At 42.2% G+C, this 22,197-nt stretch overlaps 1 protein-coding gene across 2 annotated transcripts in view; it reads right to left on the reverse strand.

Annotated features, from left to right (window-relative positions):
• The window catches only part of LOC137084064 (NACHT, LRR and PYD domains-containing protein 3-like), a 52,493-nt gene extending 31,151 nt beyond the window's left edge, over positions 1-21,342 (reverse strand). For both annotated transcript variants that reach the window (XM_067449995.1, XM_067449994.1), the window contains exons 1-3: positions 21,283-21,342; positions 19,349-21,076; positions 17,858-17,929 (exon numbers count right to left, since the gene is read on the reverse strand). In XM_067449995.1, the coding sequence (XP_067306096.1) occupies positions 17,858-17,929; positions 19,349-21,076; positions 21,283-21,335 (1,853 nt within the window). In that variant the 5' untranslated portion in view covers positions 21,336-21,342. The remainder of the gene's footprint in view (positions 1-17,857; positions 17,930-19,348; positions 21,077-21,282) is intronic.
• Positions 21,343-22,197: the final 855 nt, after the last annotated feature.

The following is a 22,197-nucleotide window of genomic DNA, read 5'->3' on the forward strand; positions in this document are numbered from 1 at the left end:
TTAAAGGTTAATCACATATTTTTTATTTTGGGGGGGGGGAGGGGGGGGGGGGGGCTGAGGCATAATTTCATAAAAAAGGACATAGTTTATGGTTATGACAGTATTAGCCTACTTGATCAATTTAAACAGCTATCTCTGATGTAATGTTTTTTTTTTATTCAAATTAACTATGCTATAATGTTCTGCACCTGAAATGAGCATGGCGTGTGGTCCGTCCAGTATTAATATTCAGTCTAATGTTTTGCTCAACGTTATGATAGAGCGACCATCTTAGTAGAGAACAAGTAACCAATAAGTAGACTAACATACCTGTATATTGCGCTTTCTTTTTTATATTTCCTCTTTTTTCTTTTTACGATACTGAGCCCCTTGCTGGCTTTGACCTTTCCATGATGATGAAACTAAAGCACGCTGTAATGAGTAGAAATATAGTGTGGCCCCTTTAAGAGTTGCGTGCGCTCCCTGCAAACAAAGTCTGCATTTTTTGTATGTGCGCACTGAGTCTTGAGCTCCCATCATGTGTGGGGATTATTTTCTGTTTTCTGTTGCTAACAGTCAGTTATTTTGTTTTATTAAGTAATGCTGTGGACGGAAAGGGAGTTTGTGATGAGAGTTCAGCGGGGAATAAAGTGCGATCTGTTTGATGTTAAAGGGGTACTTCAGCGCTGGGAAGATGAATCTGTATTTAAACTGTGTCATCAATGTAGTAGAAATGTGAAATTATTTTTGAATTTGGTGCCTTCTAGACTGAGAAAAGACAGAAAATGTATTTTTGTCTCATGGGGATGAAAGACTACAATTCCCAGAATGCTTCGCTGCCCTGTGAGGCCATTCCCAAAGCCACCTACTTGATTACTGTGACTGAGTTAAAGACACTAAACCTGAACGTGTCTGTTCAATATAATAAGTGAGTCACCGCGCGAGTATCACAGCACTGAGCACTAACTGCAGGAGTCAGATAAATGAGCTGATGAGCTCTCGTGATGAGAGCTGAGGTAATCGCGACTACACTCGCGGCATACATTCACAACGCGTGTTCAGTCTGGCGCTTTTCAATTCATGCCTTTGCAAGCTTAACTTTCATAGAAATTAATTTGAGAAGTTAAAACACTTACATTGCTCACCATAGCTCCGTTTAAATGAGTGCCTGCAGCTGCCTGCTGAGCTCTCCCTGCGAGCTGAGTGTAATCTCCCATCCCCCATGCGTGAGTTCAAAACATGCGGAAATGGCTCCCTCTGCTGGCTTTAGTCTTTAGCCTTATTCCAAACATTCCTCCTATGATGCAAATATCGTCAATTTCCATCATAGGAGGAATTTTTCCAGAAATAAAATGCATAAATCTCTCGTCTCAGGGGGATATAAGGGGGGAAAGCACAATCATTTGAATATACTCCAGGGTTTCTACTGATACAAAGCCATATGCTAATCGCTGAAGTAACCCTTTAATCGCCTCCGTGTCCACTCCATTTTTCACTCGGACACAAGCGTTACAACGCCACGGATGACGACGTTTCCATGCCGCCCTCTACGTGATCTCATTTCATTACAGCAGCGCCACTATCACTATGGCGACTTCACTCCAATCATCACAACTAATCATGCTTTGAAACACCAAAAGTACGAAATATTAATAATAAAATATATATGAAATAACTAAAAATTCTTGTTGGGGCCGGGGGCTCACTGGCACCCCCCAGCTGTTGGCGCCCTAGGCGACCGCCTAGTTTGCCTGTGCCTAGAAACGGCACTGGTCAAAATGATAATATTTTTTATAATCAAAAAAAGCTATAATAAGCTTCAAAGTTTTTAGAAATGTATTTGTATGAAATATCTTTATGAAAATAAAATTGAAGTGGGCCTTGGGGAAATCTAGAAATGCACTACAGCTAAAGCCACAAGTCTGACCATATTATATTTCAGATCTGAAGATGATCAGTCTAAAACTCTGAATTTTATTAAACATTTTACAAGATCATTTCATGTGATTTTATTTTGAGATATCTCTAAAATATCAACTGATGTTTATTGCCATGTCTTCTCAGCTGTCATTCAGTCTATTGCCTCTATTGTTTAGAGGTGCAAACTGCCCCATTCAGTTTGTCTCCCCGGCACACATTCACACTTCTGCGGACTGGTTATGGCTCTAATTATTATTCTTTTGTCTGCATTATAATTACTAACGATTCTCTATTCAAACTGTTCTATTCAAACCTCATTTCTAAATCAAACCTCTCACTTTACCCTCACTGAGACTCTATCGAATGCATTTCGTCCAAATAAGCATTTCAGTAGTTTTACATTTAGAAAATGTTCATTAAAATTAAGTATTTACTCAGTGGCAGGTGCATCTAGGGCAAGCTAGCATGTTAGCTTAGCACATCAGCAAAACAACAATTTATACGATTAAAATCATGTTTTATTCAAAACTTGCTTCATATCACTTTATAATTTATAAGTCGAGTGTTTTATATAACAATGTGATCTCATGTAGCTTCGGGTCAAAAACGTAAAATATACAATGCTAAAAGCTATGTGGAGTAGCATTGCATTATAAATATAATCTATTATGAAACCACCCAACATGGCATAAAGAACACAGACCAACCATATATTGCCGCGATTGTGTGTTTATTGTCTTAAAACGTGTCTATCTGCATAAAATAGCGATCTGACGATCTCTGGAAGCTGTTTTGGTTATGTCAGATACTTCCTGAATGTCACATGGTGTGTCTGTTCTTCGTGAGCTAAATATGGGGTGAATTTTCAGTAGTACAGCTTTCCAGCGCCCTCCGGCTGCCAGAATGAATTGAAAACACAGCATATCACAGTATACTGCGCTCATAATCATACATCCGCGGGATAAAGATTTAATAAATAATACTTCTTGTTGTGTTTATGACCGATGAAGTGTACAAGGAGGCTCTGGGTGCACGTTTGCAATGAGGATTTATTAAACTTGTTTCACGTCCATGACATGAGTGTTAACTCTCTGGCAGCAAACACACTACTACTCTCTGTGGCTAATACTTTACATAAACTGCACTGGCAAGTGCTATAGCCAATAAGAATACAGCATGCGTTGCCGCTGACATGTGATTGGTTTGTGACAAACATAAGAATACTACATCCCCCTTCTTTTGAAATAAACAATGTAAATACAAAATAATGTGTATTACATTAGTGCAAGAAGAATTCTGTAACCAAAAGTCACATGCACACTGGAACAGCAATAGATTATGAGACTAAAAAAAAAAATCATACTGCCTGTATTCACATATCAATAGATTGTCACATCTGCATAACATATAAACTGCATTGAACATTGTGTGAACACATTTTTCTTTTATCTTTTGAAAGGGCAGCGATCCGCCTACACCCTTGTACAATTACAGATCCAGAATTACTCTGGGCTTTATCTGGCGGCCGGATCTGGTTCTGTAAGCGGTGGATTTGGGCAACTCATCAGTATGGGCAGGTGTGTGTACAATGTCATTTTGTGGCTCACTGTGGATTGGTGTTGTGCATAGCTCAGCACCATCGTCAGAGTTGCTGCTTCCAGGATCTTTTGTGTCCAAAAGGTGACGTCTGTTTCGTCGATATTCCTGTCCAGCAGTAGTACGCACATGATATGATCTTTCAGTGTTGGCCGCTCTGACGATGACAGCTGGCTTCCAGTATCCTTTCTCTTGTACTCTAACTGCTTGCCCTTCCTTGAGCTGAGATAAGGGTTTAGCCGATCTGTCATAGTAGCTTTTTTGATTTTGTTGCTTATGCAACCTTTTTGCTCTGACATCCTTCCAGCTAACGACTTTTGGCAAGAGCTGATGATTGGTATTCGGTAAGGTTGACCGCAGGCGGCGACTCATTAACAGCTGAGCCGGAGACTTGAAACCATCAACAGGGCTGTTGCGATACTCCAGGAGACTGATGTGCGGATCTCTTTTGTCAGCTTTGGCCTTTTCCAGCATCATCTTAGCAGTATGCACAGATTTCTCTGCCAACCCATTACTTTGCGGGTGGTATGGACTTGTGGTGGTATGTGTAAATTCCCATGTTCTGGCAAATGTCTCAAACTCACCCAAACTGTACTGGGGGCCGTTGTCTGAAATGACATCCTCCGGGATGCCATGTCGTGCAAAAGCATCTTTTAGTTTGTTTATCACAGCAGATGAGGTTGTGCTGCTGAGCTTGTCTAACTCAAAATATCTGCTGTAATAGTCAACTGTCACAAGATAGTCCTCATTGTTCCAAGTGAACAGATTGGTAGCCACTACTTGCCATGGCCTGTCTGGGACTTTGTGACTGATCATTGGTTCTTTGGTGTTAGACGGGCGAAATGTAAGGCAGATTGAGCATTTGCTGACAATGTTCTCAATTTCTTTCCCCATCCCAGGCCAGAACATGATATCACGGGCTCTCTGCTTGCTCTTTTCGATGCCTAGGTGACTGGCATGTATACGTGACAGCATGTCTGGGCGAAGACTTGTGGGAATGACAATCTTTTCACCTTTGAATATTATTCCATGCAAGTACGAAAGCTCATCGCGGTGGTTCCAGAATTCTGACACACTCATGGGACATTTTCTTTTCTCTTCTGGCCAACCACTTTGAATAACTCGTTTCAGTATCTGGAACTGAGGGTCCTTTACGGTTTGATCTCTGATGTCCTTCATCTTTGAATCACTGACAGGAAGATTGCTGTACACTGTATGTACTTGAATGTCCATGCCTTCACTGAGGCTCGTATCCTGGTCTGATAGTGACTTTCTGGACAACGTGTCTGCGACAGGGATGTCCTTGCCTGGTCGATGTACAATGGTGAAGTTATACTTCTGGAGCTGGAGGATCATCCTCTGAAGCCTTGGGGGAACTGATGCCAGGGGTTTCCGCATGATTGATTCAAGGGGCTTGTGGTCACTCTCAACGATGACTTGGCGACCATAGATGTATTGATGGAAACGTTTACAGCCAAACAGAATGGCGAAGAGTTCTTTCTCAATTTGGGCGTAATTGATTTCACTTTCAGAGAGGGACTTTGACGCATATGCGATGGGTTTTCCATCCTGAAGTAATACTGCCCCAAGCCCGTACTTGGAGGCATCCACTTGCAACCTGGGCTCTTTAAGAGGATCGAAATAGGCTAAGACTGGGCCTGGTTCGCATGTGATTAGCTCTTTTATCTTCTTGAAGGCCTTGTCCTGCTGGACGTCCCAGAAGAACTCACTTGACTCCTTCAGGAGCTGTCTAAGTGGCGCGTTGACGTCAGAGAGGCCAGGTGCAAATTTGGAGAGATAATTAATCATACCTAGCACGGTTTCAAGTTCTCCTTTGTCTTTAGGTGGCTCCATGTCTCTCACTGCAGCAACTTTGGCGGGGTCAGGCTTTACTCCCTCAGCAGTGAGAAGGTGTCCAAAATAGCTCACCTCTGTAGAGCAGATAATGCTCTTCTCTGGATTGAGCTTGACTCCTTTCTCCCTAGAACGCAGCAGCATAGCGCGGAGGTGTTTATCATGCTCGGCTTTGGTCTTTCCATAAATGAGAATGTCGTCGACTATGGCCATGACTCCATCTAAGCCTTCATACGTTTCGTCAATTTTCCGCTGGAACTCATCTTGGGCCGAAATCAGTCCGAAGGGTAAGCGTCGGAAACGGTAGCGTCCAAAGACTGTGTTGAAGGTGGTCAATCTCGATGATTCCTCAGTGAGCTTAATAGTCCAATAGCCTGATCGGGCATCTAGAACACTGAAATATCGGGCACCAGCTAGCTTGGACGTTATATCTTCAAGAACTGGCAGGGGGTAATGTGGTCGCTTGATGGCCTTGTTAAGGTCCCTTGGGTCCAGACATACCCTTAGCTGACCGGTGCGCGGTTTTTCGGCCACGACCATGGAATTAACCCATTCGGTTGGCTCTGTGACTTTAATGATGACACCCTGCCTTTCCATGCTCTCAAGCTCTTCTTTAAGGCGATTACGTAATGCGAGAGGAATGCGTCTGGGTGGATGGACTACTGGGGTTGCGTGCGGGTCTAAGTGTATGGTACACTCACCAGGAAACAGTCCGATCCCCTTGAAAATGTCTGCAAACTCCTCCAAAACTGGCACTTCCGTCTGTCTCTCTGTAACTGATAGTACGAGCTTTATGAGGCCAAAATCTATGCATCCTTTTAGACCTATGACAGGGGGCGCCATTGTGTCGACTACATAAAATGTCAGCACCATCTCAATGTCTCTGTGCTTGCACTTCAGGTCGCATTTCCCTTTCACCACCAGACGTTCACAACCGTAGCCAAACAGGGGACGAGATGTTGGCTGCAGAGCATACGGAGTGTTCAATTTGGTGTACACGTACAGAGGAATGACGTTGGCTGAGGATCCAGTGTCCAATTTAAACTTGATTTCATTCTTGTGATTTGGACCTATTTTAATGTTCACATAGACTTGTTCTGTGTCTGAACTCTGTTTGCCCTGTGTCAGCGAGTCAATAAACAGCTCATCACACTCCTCAACCTGGTCTGTACTTTCATTGATTATTGCATGGACAGCTTTCTCACAGCTGGAGCGACAGACTTTGGCAAAATGGTTTAATTTACCACATATTTTACACACTTTTCCTTTTGCAGGACAGTGAGATCGATTGGCGTGAGGTTTGTTTCCACAATAGCCGCATCCTTTGGTGTGCACTGGGGTAGAATTTCTAGTTTGCCGGTTTTCACTCTTTGTGTATTTAGCATTACGTTGTTTTGGAACCGCGCCCTGTGATGTGTGGCGGGTGATTGCGTGCACTGCATGTTCACGTGAAGTACTCATGCTGCTTGAAATGGTTTTTAACTGTGCTTGTGCCAACTCATGAGATCTAGCGACATCTATCGCTTTTTCGAGCGTTAGCTCAGAGCCCACATTTAAAAGTTTCTCTCTCACTTTCGGCGAATGTATCCCGAACACAATGCGATCGCGGATCATCTCGTCACTGTTTGCATAATTACAGTCCTTGACAAGTAGACGAAGCTCTGTCACAAATTGCTCAAAGGGCTCACGGTCTCCCTGGACTTTTTCATGGAATTTGTAACGTGCAAATATAACGTTCGATTTGGGCTCAACATACGCCGTGAATCGGTCGTAATATGACTTTAGGATCTTTGCTTCGTCAGCAGACAGCGACCATGTATTAAAAATGCCACGGCCCTTTTCTCCGACCCATAGTAGAAGATAGCTACATTTCTCATCCTCACCCTTTTTCTTCAGGGGTCCGCTGAACATCAGCTCTGCGTGCTGTTGAAACTTGCGCCATGCTTCAGGCAGATTCGTTGCTTCCCAGTTCATCATGGGCATAGGAACTCCAGCGGTCTCCATCCTTGCATATAATCCGTTCACTCTGACACCATGTTGTGTTTATGACCGATGAAGTGTACAAGGAGGCTCTGGGTGCACGTTTGCAATGAGGATTTATTAAACTTGTTTCACGTCCATGACATGAGTGTTAACTCTCTGGCAGCAAACACACTACTACTCTCTGTGGCTAATACTTTACATAAACTGCACTGGCAAGTGCTATAGCCAATAAGAATACAGCATGCGTTGCTGCTGACATGTGATTGGTTTGTGACAAACATAAGAATACTACACTTCTCTGTATAGAAATTTGACTCAAACGTGAGAATCTATCAATATTTCTCCACATCTGCACACATTTGAAGTAAAAGCCCTGAGGGAAGTTGTTTTGTCGAGTGTCTTCATGACGACCACAGAGGAGTTTTTTATGAATGGGAGCAAATGACGCGCATATTACAATCAAAAGGTAGCGACGCCCATGATCATATTCATAACTCCTGGCACATATTAACACATTACGGTCACTATAAAACTTTCAGAATAAAACAGAGGTAAAAAAAATAAACTTTAGTCTTAGATCTTTTTAATGATGTATAGTTTGTCAAGGTAATTACTTACATCTGATAGTAATTTTGAGCTAATTTAAGCAAAGAGAGCTTCAGTGCGTCACCGTCCTCGTGACGGTTAAGAGGTTTAACATTAATTTTATTTATAACTACATACAGCATATTAACAACAGGCTAAAATGTACAAAGTGTAATGTTTTTAAATGAAGAACATACAGTAAATAAATGACAGGTGAGTCAACTCCCCATAAATATAAGCATTAGCTTTAAACTACAGTTTAAGGTTTATGTGTTTAACCCTCTAGGCGGCACGGTCGAGTTTACTCGACAAGATGCAGCACTGAATAAAATGGCAGATTTTGTCAAATAGGGTGTCATATTTAATTCGACCTCCCTTCCACTAGATGGCAGAGATGTCATGCTTCATCCCGACTCAAAAAACATCCTGATTCTATACAAAATCTTCGAGCAAGAGCGCATTGAATCAGTGCGAACAAAAGCGGAGCTGGTGTGCGAGTCAGACGTTTTATCAGAGCATTGTCAATGTCAGCGAGTATTTGCATTAGATTATTATTACTATTATTTAATAATAGCATCAATAAAGCTTACCCGCAATGAAGTGTTGGGTCTTCTATTCGCGGACCCTGATTCTTAAAGGGGGGGTGAAACACTCAGTTTCAGTCAGTGTCATGTCAATCTTGAGTACCTATAGAGTAGCATTGCATCCTGCATATCTCCGAAAAGTCTTTATTTTTTTAATAATTATATAAGAAAGATGCGCTGTTCCGAGTCTTTCCGAAAAAAGCCGAGCGGGTGGGGGCGTGTCGTGTGAGCGGAGCTAAATAATGACGTGTGCAGCAGCGCGCTGTGTGTTGAGTCGAGCGTCATCCCTAACAGCGGAAAAAAACTTTATTCAAAATAAAAATATGGCTTTTAATCAGATACAGCCATACATCTATGATCCGGAATCAGACCCAGAGGCTGCAGTTGAACAGGAGCAGCAGCAAAAACGACTAGAGCAGGACGTCTCTATGTGGTACAAGTTATACACTAACTATATAATATGCTGAGCGACTTGTGTTATTTACATATTTATACTTGAATTATATCGTCGTATTTTTGTCTTTGAAGGTGTACAAGTTAGGAAGTCCAGTTGTGCACGTGTGTTTGTGTGTTTACGCGTGGTTTGTGTAGACAGTAAGCGGACTAAAAAAAACACAGACATTTGAAGCAGTCTCACTCACCCTTCTAACGTTGGGACTGCTCCATCCTTCAGCATTAGGCGATCGGAAAATTCGGCGTCGAGCTGGGCCTTGTTTATGAAACAGTCGGCACCGAAATGCAGCGAACAGATATAAACATTCGCGCAACTCAGTTGCTGATCCGGAAAAGCAAATTACATCCACTGTTGCCTTAACGCGGGGTTTTTGGCGAATCTGTGCAGGACTGTCTTGGTCTGGCAACCAAAAACGCACTTTTTTGGTGACATTGTTATGTGCACATCACCTGGCAGCCTACAAGCCAGCGCTTTGATGGGCGTAGCCTGTTACTTTCGCTCTCTCCCTCTCTCTCTCTCTCTCTCACGCTCTTCCGGTAGAATTGTCCGTAAGGCCCATACAAGGAAATTCCGCCCCCATTAACGTCAAAGGGGACGCATGATCTCAAAAAACTTGCCGAAACTTATGACTAACCGGAAGTAGTATTTTTGACAAAGAAATACTCCCATCAAACGTCCACCTTAACTTTTGAAACTTTGTCTATGTTTAGTATGGGATTCCAAGTCTTTAACAGTGTAAAAAGATCAGTATGCATGAAACAGCATTTCACCCCCCCCCCTTTAAGGGGAATATCAGATGATGGTGATTCTGAAAGTGAAACTATCCCTAACGTTACACCAAGCATAAGCGGTGAATCCTTTGCCCAATGTAGATCTCGTGTATTTATTGCAAAAACGAGTTTAGAACATGACTCTTGAGGGTTTTAGCTTTAAGTGATGCATAGTTTGTGATAGTCAATTGAATAGTTTGTATAAAACAAAAGTAATTAAAAGTAGAGACACACCCACTTGCGTCCCCCTTCCCGTCGAGGAACGGGTGCGGGTTAACTGGTTAATAGTAGGGGTGACCCCGAATAGTTGAAGATACGTCGCATCGATATGCAGAGCCGGATTCGACCACCAATCTCACAGTCGAATCTTTGTGGGTGTTATGAAACACACACTATATTAGAGCACAGCAGAGCTACACACACACACACACACACACACACACACACACACACACACACACACTATATTAGAGCACAGTAGAGCTACACACACACACACACACTATATTACAGTACAGTAGAGCCACACACACACACACACTATATTACAGCACAGTAGAGCTACACACACATACACACACACTATATTACAGCACAGTAGAGCTACACACACACCATATTACAGCACAGTAGAGCCACACATACACACACACACGCCATATTACAGCACAGTAAAGGGAACACACACACACACACACACACACACAATATTACAGCACAGTGGAGCTACACACACACACACACCATATTACAGCACTGTAGAGCTACACACACACACACACACACACACCGTTACAGCACAGTAGAGCCACACACACACACACACACACACACACACACACACACACACACACACACACACACACACACACACACACACACACCATATTACAGCACTGTAGAGGTACACACACACCATATTACAGCACAGTTGAGCTACACACACACACACACCACATTACAGCACAGTAGAGCTACACACACACACACACACACACACACAGCATATTACAGCACAGTAGAGCTACACACACACCATATTACAGCACAGTAGAGCTACACACACACACGTTGGTCTATGTGGTTTACAAGGACTCTCCATAGGCGTAATGGTTTTTATTTTTATTTGACATGTCCTCATAAACCACATTTATAGTGTAATACAAAACAGTAGAGCTACACACACACACTATATTACAGCACAGTAGAGCTACACACACACACACCCCATATTACAGCACAGTAGAGCCACACACACACACACTATATTACAGCACAGTGGAGCTACACACACACACACCCCATATTACAGCACAGTAGAGCCCCCCCCCTACACACACACACACACACACACACTATATTACAGCACAGTAGAGCTACACACACACACACTAAATTACAGCACAGTAGAGCTGCACACACACACACAATATTACAGCACAGTAGAGCTACACACACACACACTATTTTAAAAAACTGTAGAGCTACACACACACACACACACACACACACACACACACACACACACACACACACACACACACACACTATTTTACAGCACTGTAGAGCTACACACACACACACACACATACACACTATATTACAACAGAGTAGAGCTACACACACACACTATATTTCAGCACAGTAGAGCTACACACACACACTATATTAAAGCACAGTAGAGCTACACACACACACACACACACACTATTTTACAGCACAGTAGAGCTACACACACACACACACACACACACACACACACTAAATTACAGCACAGTAGAGCTACACTCACACACACAATATTACAGCACAGTAGAGCCCCACACACACACACACACACACACACACACACACACACACACACACACACACACACACACACTATTTTAAAACACTGTAGAGCTACACACACACACACACACACACACACTATATTACAGCACAGTAGAACTACACACACACACACTATTTTACAGCACTGTAGAGATACACACACACACACACACACACACTATTTTACAGCACTGTAGAGCTACACACACACACACACACACACACTATATTACAACACAGTAGAGCTACAGACACACTATTTCAGCACAGTAGAGCTACACACACACACTAAATTACAGCACAGTAGAGCTACACACACACACACACACTAAATTACAGCACAGTAGAGCTACACACACACACACACTAAATTACAGCACAGTAGAGCTACACACACATACACACACACACACACACACACTATATTACAGCACAGTAGAGCTACACACACACACACACACACACACACACACACACACACACACACACACTATTTTACAGCACAGTAGAGCTACACACACACACACACACACACACTATATTACAGCACAGTAGAGCTACACACACACACACACACACACACACACACACTATATTACAGCACAGTAGAGCTACAGACACACACACTATATTACAGCACAGTAGAGCTACACACACACACACACACACACACACACACACACACACACACACACACACACACACACACACTATATATTACAGCACAGTAGAGCTACACACACACACACACACACACTATTTTACAGCACAGTAGAGCTACACACACACACACACACACACTATATTACAGCACAGTAGAGCTACACACACACACACACACACACACACACACACACACACACACACACACACACACACACACACACACACACACACACACACACACTATATTACAGCACAGTAGAGCTACACACACACACACTATATTACAGCACAGTAGAGCCACACACACACACACACACACACACAGGTTTGTTTCATTATATTAGTGAGGTCATTACATAGACTTCCATTGATTTTATATCAGGTCAATGATATTTTCTATCCCCCAACCCAACCCCTATCCCTAAACCTACCTATCCCAGAAACATCTGCAGATCAACAGATTTAAATAAAAACATGTTTTGTCTGATTTATAAGCCTTTTTAACTAGCGAGTTGTTTTCATGTTTTACTATATAAGGGAGAACATTTGTGTCCTCACAAGTATTGCCAAACAAGGAACACTATATTAGAGCACAGTAGAGCTACACACACACACACAATATTAGAGCACAGTAGAGATACACACACACACACACACACACACACACACACACAGACACACAGACACACAGACACACAGACACACAGACACACAGACACACTATACAGGGAGTGCAGAATTATTAGGCAAATGAGTATTTTGACCACATCATCCTCGTTATGCATGTTGTCTTACTCCAAGCTGTATAGGCTGGAAAGCCAACTACCAATTAAGCATATTAGGTGATGTGCATCTCTGTAATGAGAAGGGGTGTGGTCTAATGACATCAACACCCTATATCAGGTGTGCATAATTATTAGGCAACTTCCTTTCCTTTGGCAAAATGGGTCAAAAGAAGGACTTGACAGGCTCAGAAAAGTCAAAAATAGTGAGATATATTGCAGAGGGATGCAGCAGTCTTAAAATAGCCAAGCTTCTGAAGCGTGATCATCGAACAATCAAGCGTTTCATTCAAAATAGTCAACAGGGTCGCAAGAAGTGTGTGGAAAAACCAAGGCGCAAAATAACTGCCCGTGACCTGAGAAAAGTCAAGCGTGCAGCTGCCAAGATGCCACTTGCCACCAGTTTGGCCATATTTCAGAGCTGCAACATCACTGGAGTGCCCAAAAGCACAAGGTGTGCAATACTCAGAGACATGGCCAAGGTAAGAAAGGCAGAAAGTCGACCACCACTGAACAAGACACACAAGCTGAAACGTCAAGACTGGGCCAAGAAATATCTCAAGACTGATTTTTCTAAGGTTTTATGGACTGATGAAATGAGAGTGAGTCTTGATGGGCCAGATGGATAGGCCCGTGGCTGGATTGGTAAAGGGCAGAGAGCTCCAGTCCGACTCAGACGCCAGCAAGGTGGAGGTGGAGTACTGGTTTGGGCTGGTATCATCAAAGATGAGCTTGTGGGGCCTTTTCGGGTTGAGGATGGAGTCAAGCTCAACTCCCAGTCCTACTGCCAGTTTCTGGAAGACACCTTCTTCAAGCAGTGGTACAGGAAGAAGTCTGCATCCTTCAAGAAAAACATGATTTTCATGCAGGACAATGCTCCATCACACGCGTCCAAGTACTCCACAGCGTGGCTGGCAAGAAAGGGTATAAAAGAAGAAAATCTAATGATATGGCCTCCTTGTTCACCTGATCTGAACCCCATTGAGAACCTGTGGTCCATCATCAAATGTGCGATTTACAAGGAGGGAAAACAGTACACCTCTCTGAACAGTGTCTGGGAGGCTGTGGTTGCTGCTGCACGCAATGTTGACGGTGAACAGATCAAAACACTGACAGAATCCACGGATGGCAGGCTTTTGAGTGTCCTTGCAAAGAAAGGTGGCTATATTGGTCACTGATTTGTTTTTGTTTGGTTTTTGAATGTCAGAAATGTATATTTGTGAATGTTGAGATGTTATATTGGTTTCACTGGTAAAAATAAATAATTGAAATGGGTGTAAATTTGTTTTTTGTTAAGTTGCCTAATAATTATGCACAGTAATAGTCACCTGCACACACATATATCCCCCTAAAATAGCTAAAACTAAAAACTAAAACTTCCAAAAATATTCAGCTTTGATATTAATGAGTTTTTTTTGTTCATTGAGAACATGGTTGTTGTTCAATAATTAAATGAATCCTCAAAAATACAACTTGCCTAATAATTCTGCACTCCCTGTATTAGAGCACAATAGAGCCACACACACACACACAATATTACAGCACAGTAGAGCAACACAAACACACACACACACACACACACACACACACACACTATATTAGAGCTACACACACACACACACACACACACACACACACACACACACACACACACACTATATTAGACCAGAAGAGCTACACACACACACACACACTATATTACAGCACAGTAGAACTACACACACACACACACACACACACTATATTAGAGCAGGGTAGAACTACACACACACAAACACACTATATTAGAGCACAGTAGAGCTACACACACACTATATTAGAGCACAGTAGAGCTACACGCACACACACACACACACACACACACACACACACACACACACTATATTACAGCACAGTAGAGCTACACATACGCACACACACACACACACACACACACACACACACACCATATTGCAGCACTGTAGAGGTACACACACACACACACACCATATTACAGCACAGTTGAGCTACACACACACACACACACACACACACACACACACCATATTACAGCACAGTAGAGCTACACACACACACACACACAAACACGTACACCTTATTACAGCACAGTAGAGCCACACACACACACACACACACACACACACCATATTACAGCACAGTAGAGCTACACACACACACACACAAACACGTACACCATATTACAGCACAGTAGAGCCACACACACACACACACACACACACACTATATTAGAGCACAGTAGAGCTACACACACACACACACACACACACACACTATATTACAGTACAGTAGAACTACACACACACACTATATTAGAGCACAGTAGAGCTACACACACACACACACACACACTATATTAGAGCACAGTAGAGCTACACACACACACACACACACTATATTACAGCACAGTAGAGCTAGACACACACACACTATATTACAGCACAGTAGAGCTACACACACACACACACACTATATTACAGCACAGTAGAGCTAGACACAGACACACACACACACACACTATATTACAGCACAGTAGAGCCACACACACACACTATATTACAGCACAGTAGAGCTACACACACACACACACACACACACACACACACACACACACACTATATTAGAGCACAGTAGAGCTACACACACACACACACACTATATTACAGCACAGTAGAGCTACACACACACACACACACACACTATATTACAGTAGAGTAGAGCTACACACACACACACACACAGTGATGATTGTTCTCAGTGTTACTTACTCAGCTGATCTAGTTGCTGTAACCACAGGCAGCACACACACACACACACAGTGATGATTCTTCTCAGTGTTAAGCCCCGTTTCCACCAAAATTACCCGGAACAATTTGTACCAGGAACTTTTCTGCAGGAACTTTTCTCACACGTCGCGCTCATGCACCAAGCATGACAAGAGAGGAAAACACATTTTTCTGAGGGATAAACTTTATATTTCATAAGAAGTTATGAAGATAATGTTGGCATAATGACACTGTCCCTAAGTATATGTAAGCAAACAATCATTAACTACTTCAACTGCGCCTGACATTAGAATTCATTTTTTCTGAGATGATTATTACACTTTACAACAAATGAATAGCTTGATATTTTAATTCCGTTCGAATTAGATTTTTTCAAAAATGACAGCCCGGACAGTAATCATTTTTGTGTGTACCGATTGAAAGATTTAGTGGACTGTTTACATGAGACGTTATCTAAACCGATCTGGTGTTTACATGTAATGACTTTCAATCGCAATCATTTTGTCACATAAGCAGTTTGTCTGCCGCATCAAAAATGTCGCCGCTGTTTTCTCCAGCAGCTGGAGTGTGTTTACTGTAGCCATAGCAACTCTTAACGGCCACCAGGACTAATACAGTATTATATTATAAGCTATTTGTTTGTTTAAATAATCATCTCAGAAAAAAAAAATCTTCTGTCAGGCGCAGTTAAAGTAAAAACTGCCTGGGGCAATATACGCTGTGTCATTACTCCAACATTATCTTCATAACTTACGAAATAAAAAGTTTACCCCTCAGAAAAATGAGCTTTCCTCTCTTGTCAACATGAGCGCGGCGTGTAAGACTAATTATTACTGAACGTAGACCGAACCTCGCAAAAGACTTTTAAAAATGCCGAGTTGAAAAAAAATGCTGCGTGAGCTCAACCAATCAGCATGTTCAGCGCCCAAGTCCCGCCCTCGAAAGTTCCTGAACTTTGAAAAAGTACTACCTCGCGAGCAGGGCCGTTTGGAGGGGGAAATATTTACCCGGAACTTCATTTATACCCTGGTTCCTGCGGTCTAAACACACGAAGTTCCACCCAAAGTTCCTGGGTAAAGTTCCTGTGGTGGAAACGGGGCTTAATTCAGCTGATCTAGTTGCTGTAACCACAGGCAGCACACACACACACACACACACACACAGTGATGATTGTTCTCAGTGTTACTTACTCAGCTGATCTAGTTGCTGTAACCATAGACAGCACACACACACACACACACACACAGTGATGATTGTTCTCAGTGTTACTTACTCAGCTGATCTAGTTGCTGTAACCACAGGCAGCACGCACACACACACACACACACACGCGCACACACAGTGATGATTGTTCTCAGTGTTACTTACTCAGCTGATCTAGTTGCTGTAACCACACACACACACACACACACACACACACACACAGTGATGATTGTTCTCAGTGTTACTTACTCAGCTGATCTAGTTGCTGTAACCACAGGCAGCACACACGCACACACACACACGCGCACACACAGTGATGATTGTTCTCAGTGTTACTTACTCCGCTGATCTAGTTGCTGTAACCACACACACACACACACACACACACACACACAGTGATGATTGTTCTCAGTGTTACTTACTCAGCTGATCTAGTTGCTGTAACCACAGGCAGCACGCACACACACACACACACGCGCACACACAGTGATGATTGTTCTCAGTGTTACTTACTCCGCTGATCTAGTTGCTGTAACCACAGGCAGCACACACGCACACACACACACACACACACAGTGATGATTGTTCTCAGTGTTACTTACTCAGCTGATCTAGTTGCTGTAACCACAGGCAGCACACACACACACACACACACACACACACACACACACACACACACACACACACACACACACGCGCACACACACAGTGATGATTGTTCTCAGTGTCACTTACTCAGCTGATCTAGTTGCTGTAACCACAGGCTGCACACACACACACACACACACACACACACACACACACACACACACACACAGTGATGATTGTTCTCAGTGTTACTTACTCAGCTGATCTAGTTGCTGTAACCACAGGCAGCAGCTTCTGAAGAATTTCATCTGCTGTGTTTTCTGTGCCACTGTTTGAACATAAAGATAAAAAATAAGTTAATTATTAATGATAACAATAATAATACAAATAATAATAATAATAATAATAATTAATATCAGAGGTAAATAATACAATAAATACTTTACTAAACCAGAAATACCGTCAGATCTAGTTTTAATTAAACTGGTTTATATCGGACACAGATCTGTTGTTTCTTCCTCTGGTCAGTGTTTCTGTGTCCGGTCTATTAGTCTGCATTTACACTACAACACTTAGTGCTCAGATCGATCATCACATCAGAGTTTATCGTCCCGTCCGTTGCTATGGTGATCACTGTGATTGACACTGACTCAGATCAATAGTTTTTCCGCAACCGAAGAAGCTCGAGTTCCAGGCGAATCTGGCCTAGGATGTTGTAGCCTGTTTTTCCGTGGTGTTTTTCACAAACAAGATTTACGTATGAAGGAGGAGGCAATGATGTTTGAGACTCACTGTATGTGATGTCCATGTACTGAACTCTTGCTATTTATCTATGGCAAGGTTAATTACATTTTTCATTCTAGGGCACCTTTAATGTTTTCGGTTGTTTTGTTCATTTATTGTGGATATTTAAAATGATTTCTGCTTTCAGTGTTAAATAGTCTTTAGAAATAAAAGTTTAGTGATATTTGAAAAGGTGTACCTGCATTATTATACCATTATCATTATTTTGGATGAAAATTCTCAGAACAAAAATATTTTCGTTTATTGCAATAATTTCTTGGCAAATTTATCGTTCAGCAAAATGTGTTATCGTGACAGACCTAGATAACATCACCGTTTTCCCCAGAGCGACTGTACAGACGAATCAAATGTTGTTGCAATATTTTCCTGTTTAACACTGAAGCTGCTGTGAAACAATCGTCATTGTAAAAACACTATATAAATAAAGCTGACTATTAAAAATCTTTATATTTACTGGCTTTTCTATGAATGCAATACAGTGAATGAGAGCCGTCTGTGTCTCCAGTGGCTCACATTATTGGCAGTTTAGTGTCGAGTGATTCATTTACACCAAAACTAAAAGATAACGTGCCTTCATCTCTGGAAACATTATTTGTGTCTTACATTTCATAATGAACTCAGATAAGCTCAGTGCCGACTCGTTCCCCAGCAGGTCTTTTTCATGAATGTGAATGTGTGCAAAGGATTGTGGGTGATTGAGCTGAATTAAAGATGCGAAACGAAGGATCCTTCAAACTGAGACGGCCTTCAGAGGCGCTTGATGACGTGGCCGTCGAGATCTGCAGCCTTACTAGGACACAGCCTCCGTTTGAGAAACACCCGCAAATTATCAACAATATCCCAGAAATCAATCTGTGCCCCGTGATTTAAACACCTCTGATCTCTGTGTTTCTCTTTGTTCATAATGTTTTAGACTGTAAGGATTGAACTCAGTGTTACTTACTGATCATATTCACCTCCAATTAAGCTTATCAGGTTAAACTCCTTCATCGTCTTCTCTGAGGACAACAACACAAAAACTAAAGCTGACCACTGAGATGAGGAGAGTTTCACAGCACGTAATCCTCCACCGCTCATATGAGGTTGAGCTTCGTTCACCAGTGAAAGATCACCCAGTTCATTCAGACAGTGAAACAGATTGATGTATTTATCTGGAGAGGGATTCTCACTGATCTTTTCTTTAATATAGTCGACTGTTTTCTTATTGTTGTGAGAGCTGTTTCCTGTCTGTGTCTTTAGTTCTTGTAAGAGACTCTGATTAGACTCCACTGACAGACCCAGAAGGAAACGAAGGAAAAGGTCCAGATGGCCATTTTTACTGCCTAAAGCCTCATCCACAGCTCTCTGATGGAGATCAGATAGTGAAGCTGTCGCTCCATTAGTTGGTTTGGTAATCTGGTCAAACACATTGATGTTCTTGTTTATAAAGGAGAGATGCACATATAGAGCCGCTAGATGTTCCTGAAGGCTCAGATGAACAAAGCAGAAGACTTTCCCCTGATACAAGCCCAACTCCTCTCTGAAGATCTGAGTGCACAATCCTGAGTACACTGATGCTTCTGTCACATCAATGCCACACTCTCTCAGGTCTTCCTCATAGAAGATCAGGTTTCCTTTCACAAGCTGCTGATACGCCAGTTTCCCCAGTTTGACAATCATGTCTTCATCTTTCACTCTCTTCTCATAGTCCTTCTCCTGTTTGATGTTTGTCTGAAGGATCAGGAAGTGTGTGTACATTTGAGTGAGAGTCTTGGGAATCTCTCCAGTCTCTGCTCTACTCATCATCTTCTCCAGAACAGTGGCTGAGATCCAGCAGAAAACTGGGATGTGACACATAATAAAGAGACTCCTTGATGACTTCAGGTGTGAGATGATCCTGTTGGCCAGACTCTGATGACTGATTCTCTTCCTGAAGTATTCCTCCTTCTGTGGGTCACTGAAGCCTCGTACCTCTGTCACTCGATGGACACACTCAGAGGGGACGAGATCAGCTGCTGCGGGTCTGGAGGTGATCCAGATGAGAGCCGAGGGAAGCAGATTCCCCGCAATGAGGTTCGTCAGCAGCTCGTCCACTGAGGCTGATTCAGTCACATCACACAACCTCACATCTCTCTGAAAATCCAGAGACAGACGACACTCATCCAGACCATCAAAGATGAACAACACTTTATACTGATCACTGGATATTTCCATTTCTTTGGTTTCAGGGAAAAAGACATGAAGAAGATCTGAAAGACTGAGTGTTTTGTCCTTCATCAAGTTGAGCTCTCTGAAAGGAAGTGGAAATATGAGCTGGACGTCCTGATTCTGTTTCCCTTCAGCCCAGTCCAGGATGAACTTCTGCACAGAGACTGTTTTTCCAATGCCAGCGACTCCCTTTGTCAGCACAGTTCTGATGGGTTTGTCTTGTCCAGGTAAAGGTCTAAAGATGTCACTGCATTTGATCGCTGTGTCCTCTGTTTCTGCTCTCCTGGACCGTGTCTCAATCTGTCTCACCTCATGCTCATTATTGATCTCTCCACTTTCACTCTCTGTGATGTAGAGCTCTGTGTAGATCTCATTCAGGAGCGTTGGGTTTCCCTGCTTTGATATTCCCTCACACAAACACTCAAACTTCTTCCTCAGATTTGATCTCAATGTGTCGAGGACTTCAGCAGGTTTAGAGTCACGGCTGTAAGATTAAAATACCACATTATTACACAAGTTAGAGAAGTAAAAAGCCATAGATCACAAAATGGATGATGTGTTCACTGTATTATGGGACACAGAACATCATACGGTTTCTGAAATGTTTCAATCATTAATCATGTGTTTGAGTGATGTGTGATGTCATTGCAGCTCCTAAAATTAAACCACAATAAAAGTCCCACATTTTACCTGAAACCAGGACACATGCTCTCATTAAAGTCTTGTGGTTGAATCTCAGGCATGAACACAGTTTTGTTTTTAACTGGTCTGGATTGAAGATTTGCCCTTAAATCAGAATGAAGAGGGTAAAGAATCAGACACACTGATATTGATGTAATTGTGTCATTAACTGAGTAACAGACCAAAAGCTTTTACAGTGTGTGAATGTATTAACAATAAAATACATAGAGCTTTACACAAGAGCACAATGATCATCATTAATAGACTGAAACTTACAGGATCTGAACTCATTACACGGCTGTATGTTAATAACAACATCAAATCAAATATTAAGATCAAGATAAAATGCTATAAGCATAACTTTTATAGAGATGATATACCTGAGATCAGGCCGTTTGTCTCCACTCTTAAACTTCAGTGGCTGCTCCATAGACCCGTCACTCTTCATAGACACACAGCTGGACTCTGGGTTTGAGCTCTTCTGCTGGACTGAACTGGAACAGAGAACAGATTCAGTTTAATCCTTTAGATTACTGGGATCATTCTTTACGAGAGGAACCATATTCATATAAACGGATTCATCTTCCATCAAAAACACAGTGTTGTAACACTTTTGCTGTAATGTCTGTAACTCAGTGGTGTTTCACTGTGTCACAAACTTTGATTATTTTGAGATATAACTTTACAAATGATAAGCATGATTAAAAAAATGAACCAAAGCTGAATATTAGGAATTCAAAATAAACTAATTAAAAACAACTAGAGGTTGACGATATATTGGGCCGATATTTGTCATTTTTAATATATCTACAGCAGCTGATATCTGTGTTTAGTAGTGCAGATTAAAATCAGGCACATCCGTGGGCAGCCCTGTGTTCTTGGTGCGGTGGAACTGCTGCTACATGTGAAGGACCCCAAGCCAAA

Source organism: Pseudorasbora parva, chromosome 8, assembly GCF_024679245.1.
Source record: "Pseudorasbora parva isolate DD20220531a chromosome 8, ASM2467924v1, whole genome shotgun sequence".
Classification (NCBI taxonomy): Eukaryota; Metazoa; Chordata; class Actinopteri; order Cypriniformes; family Gobionidae; genus Pseudorasbora; species Pseudorasbora parva.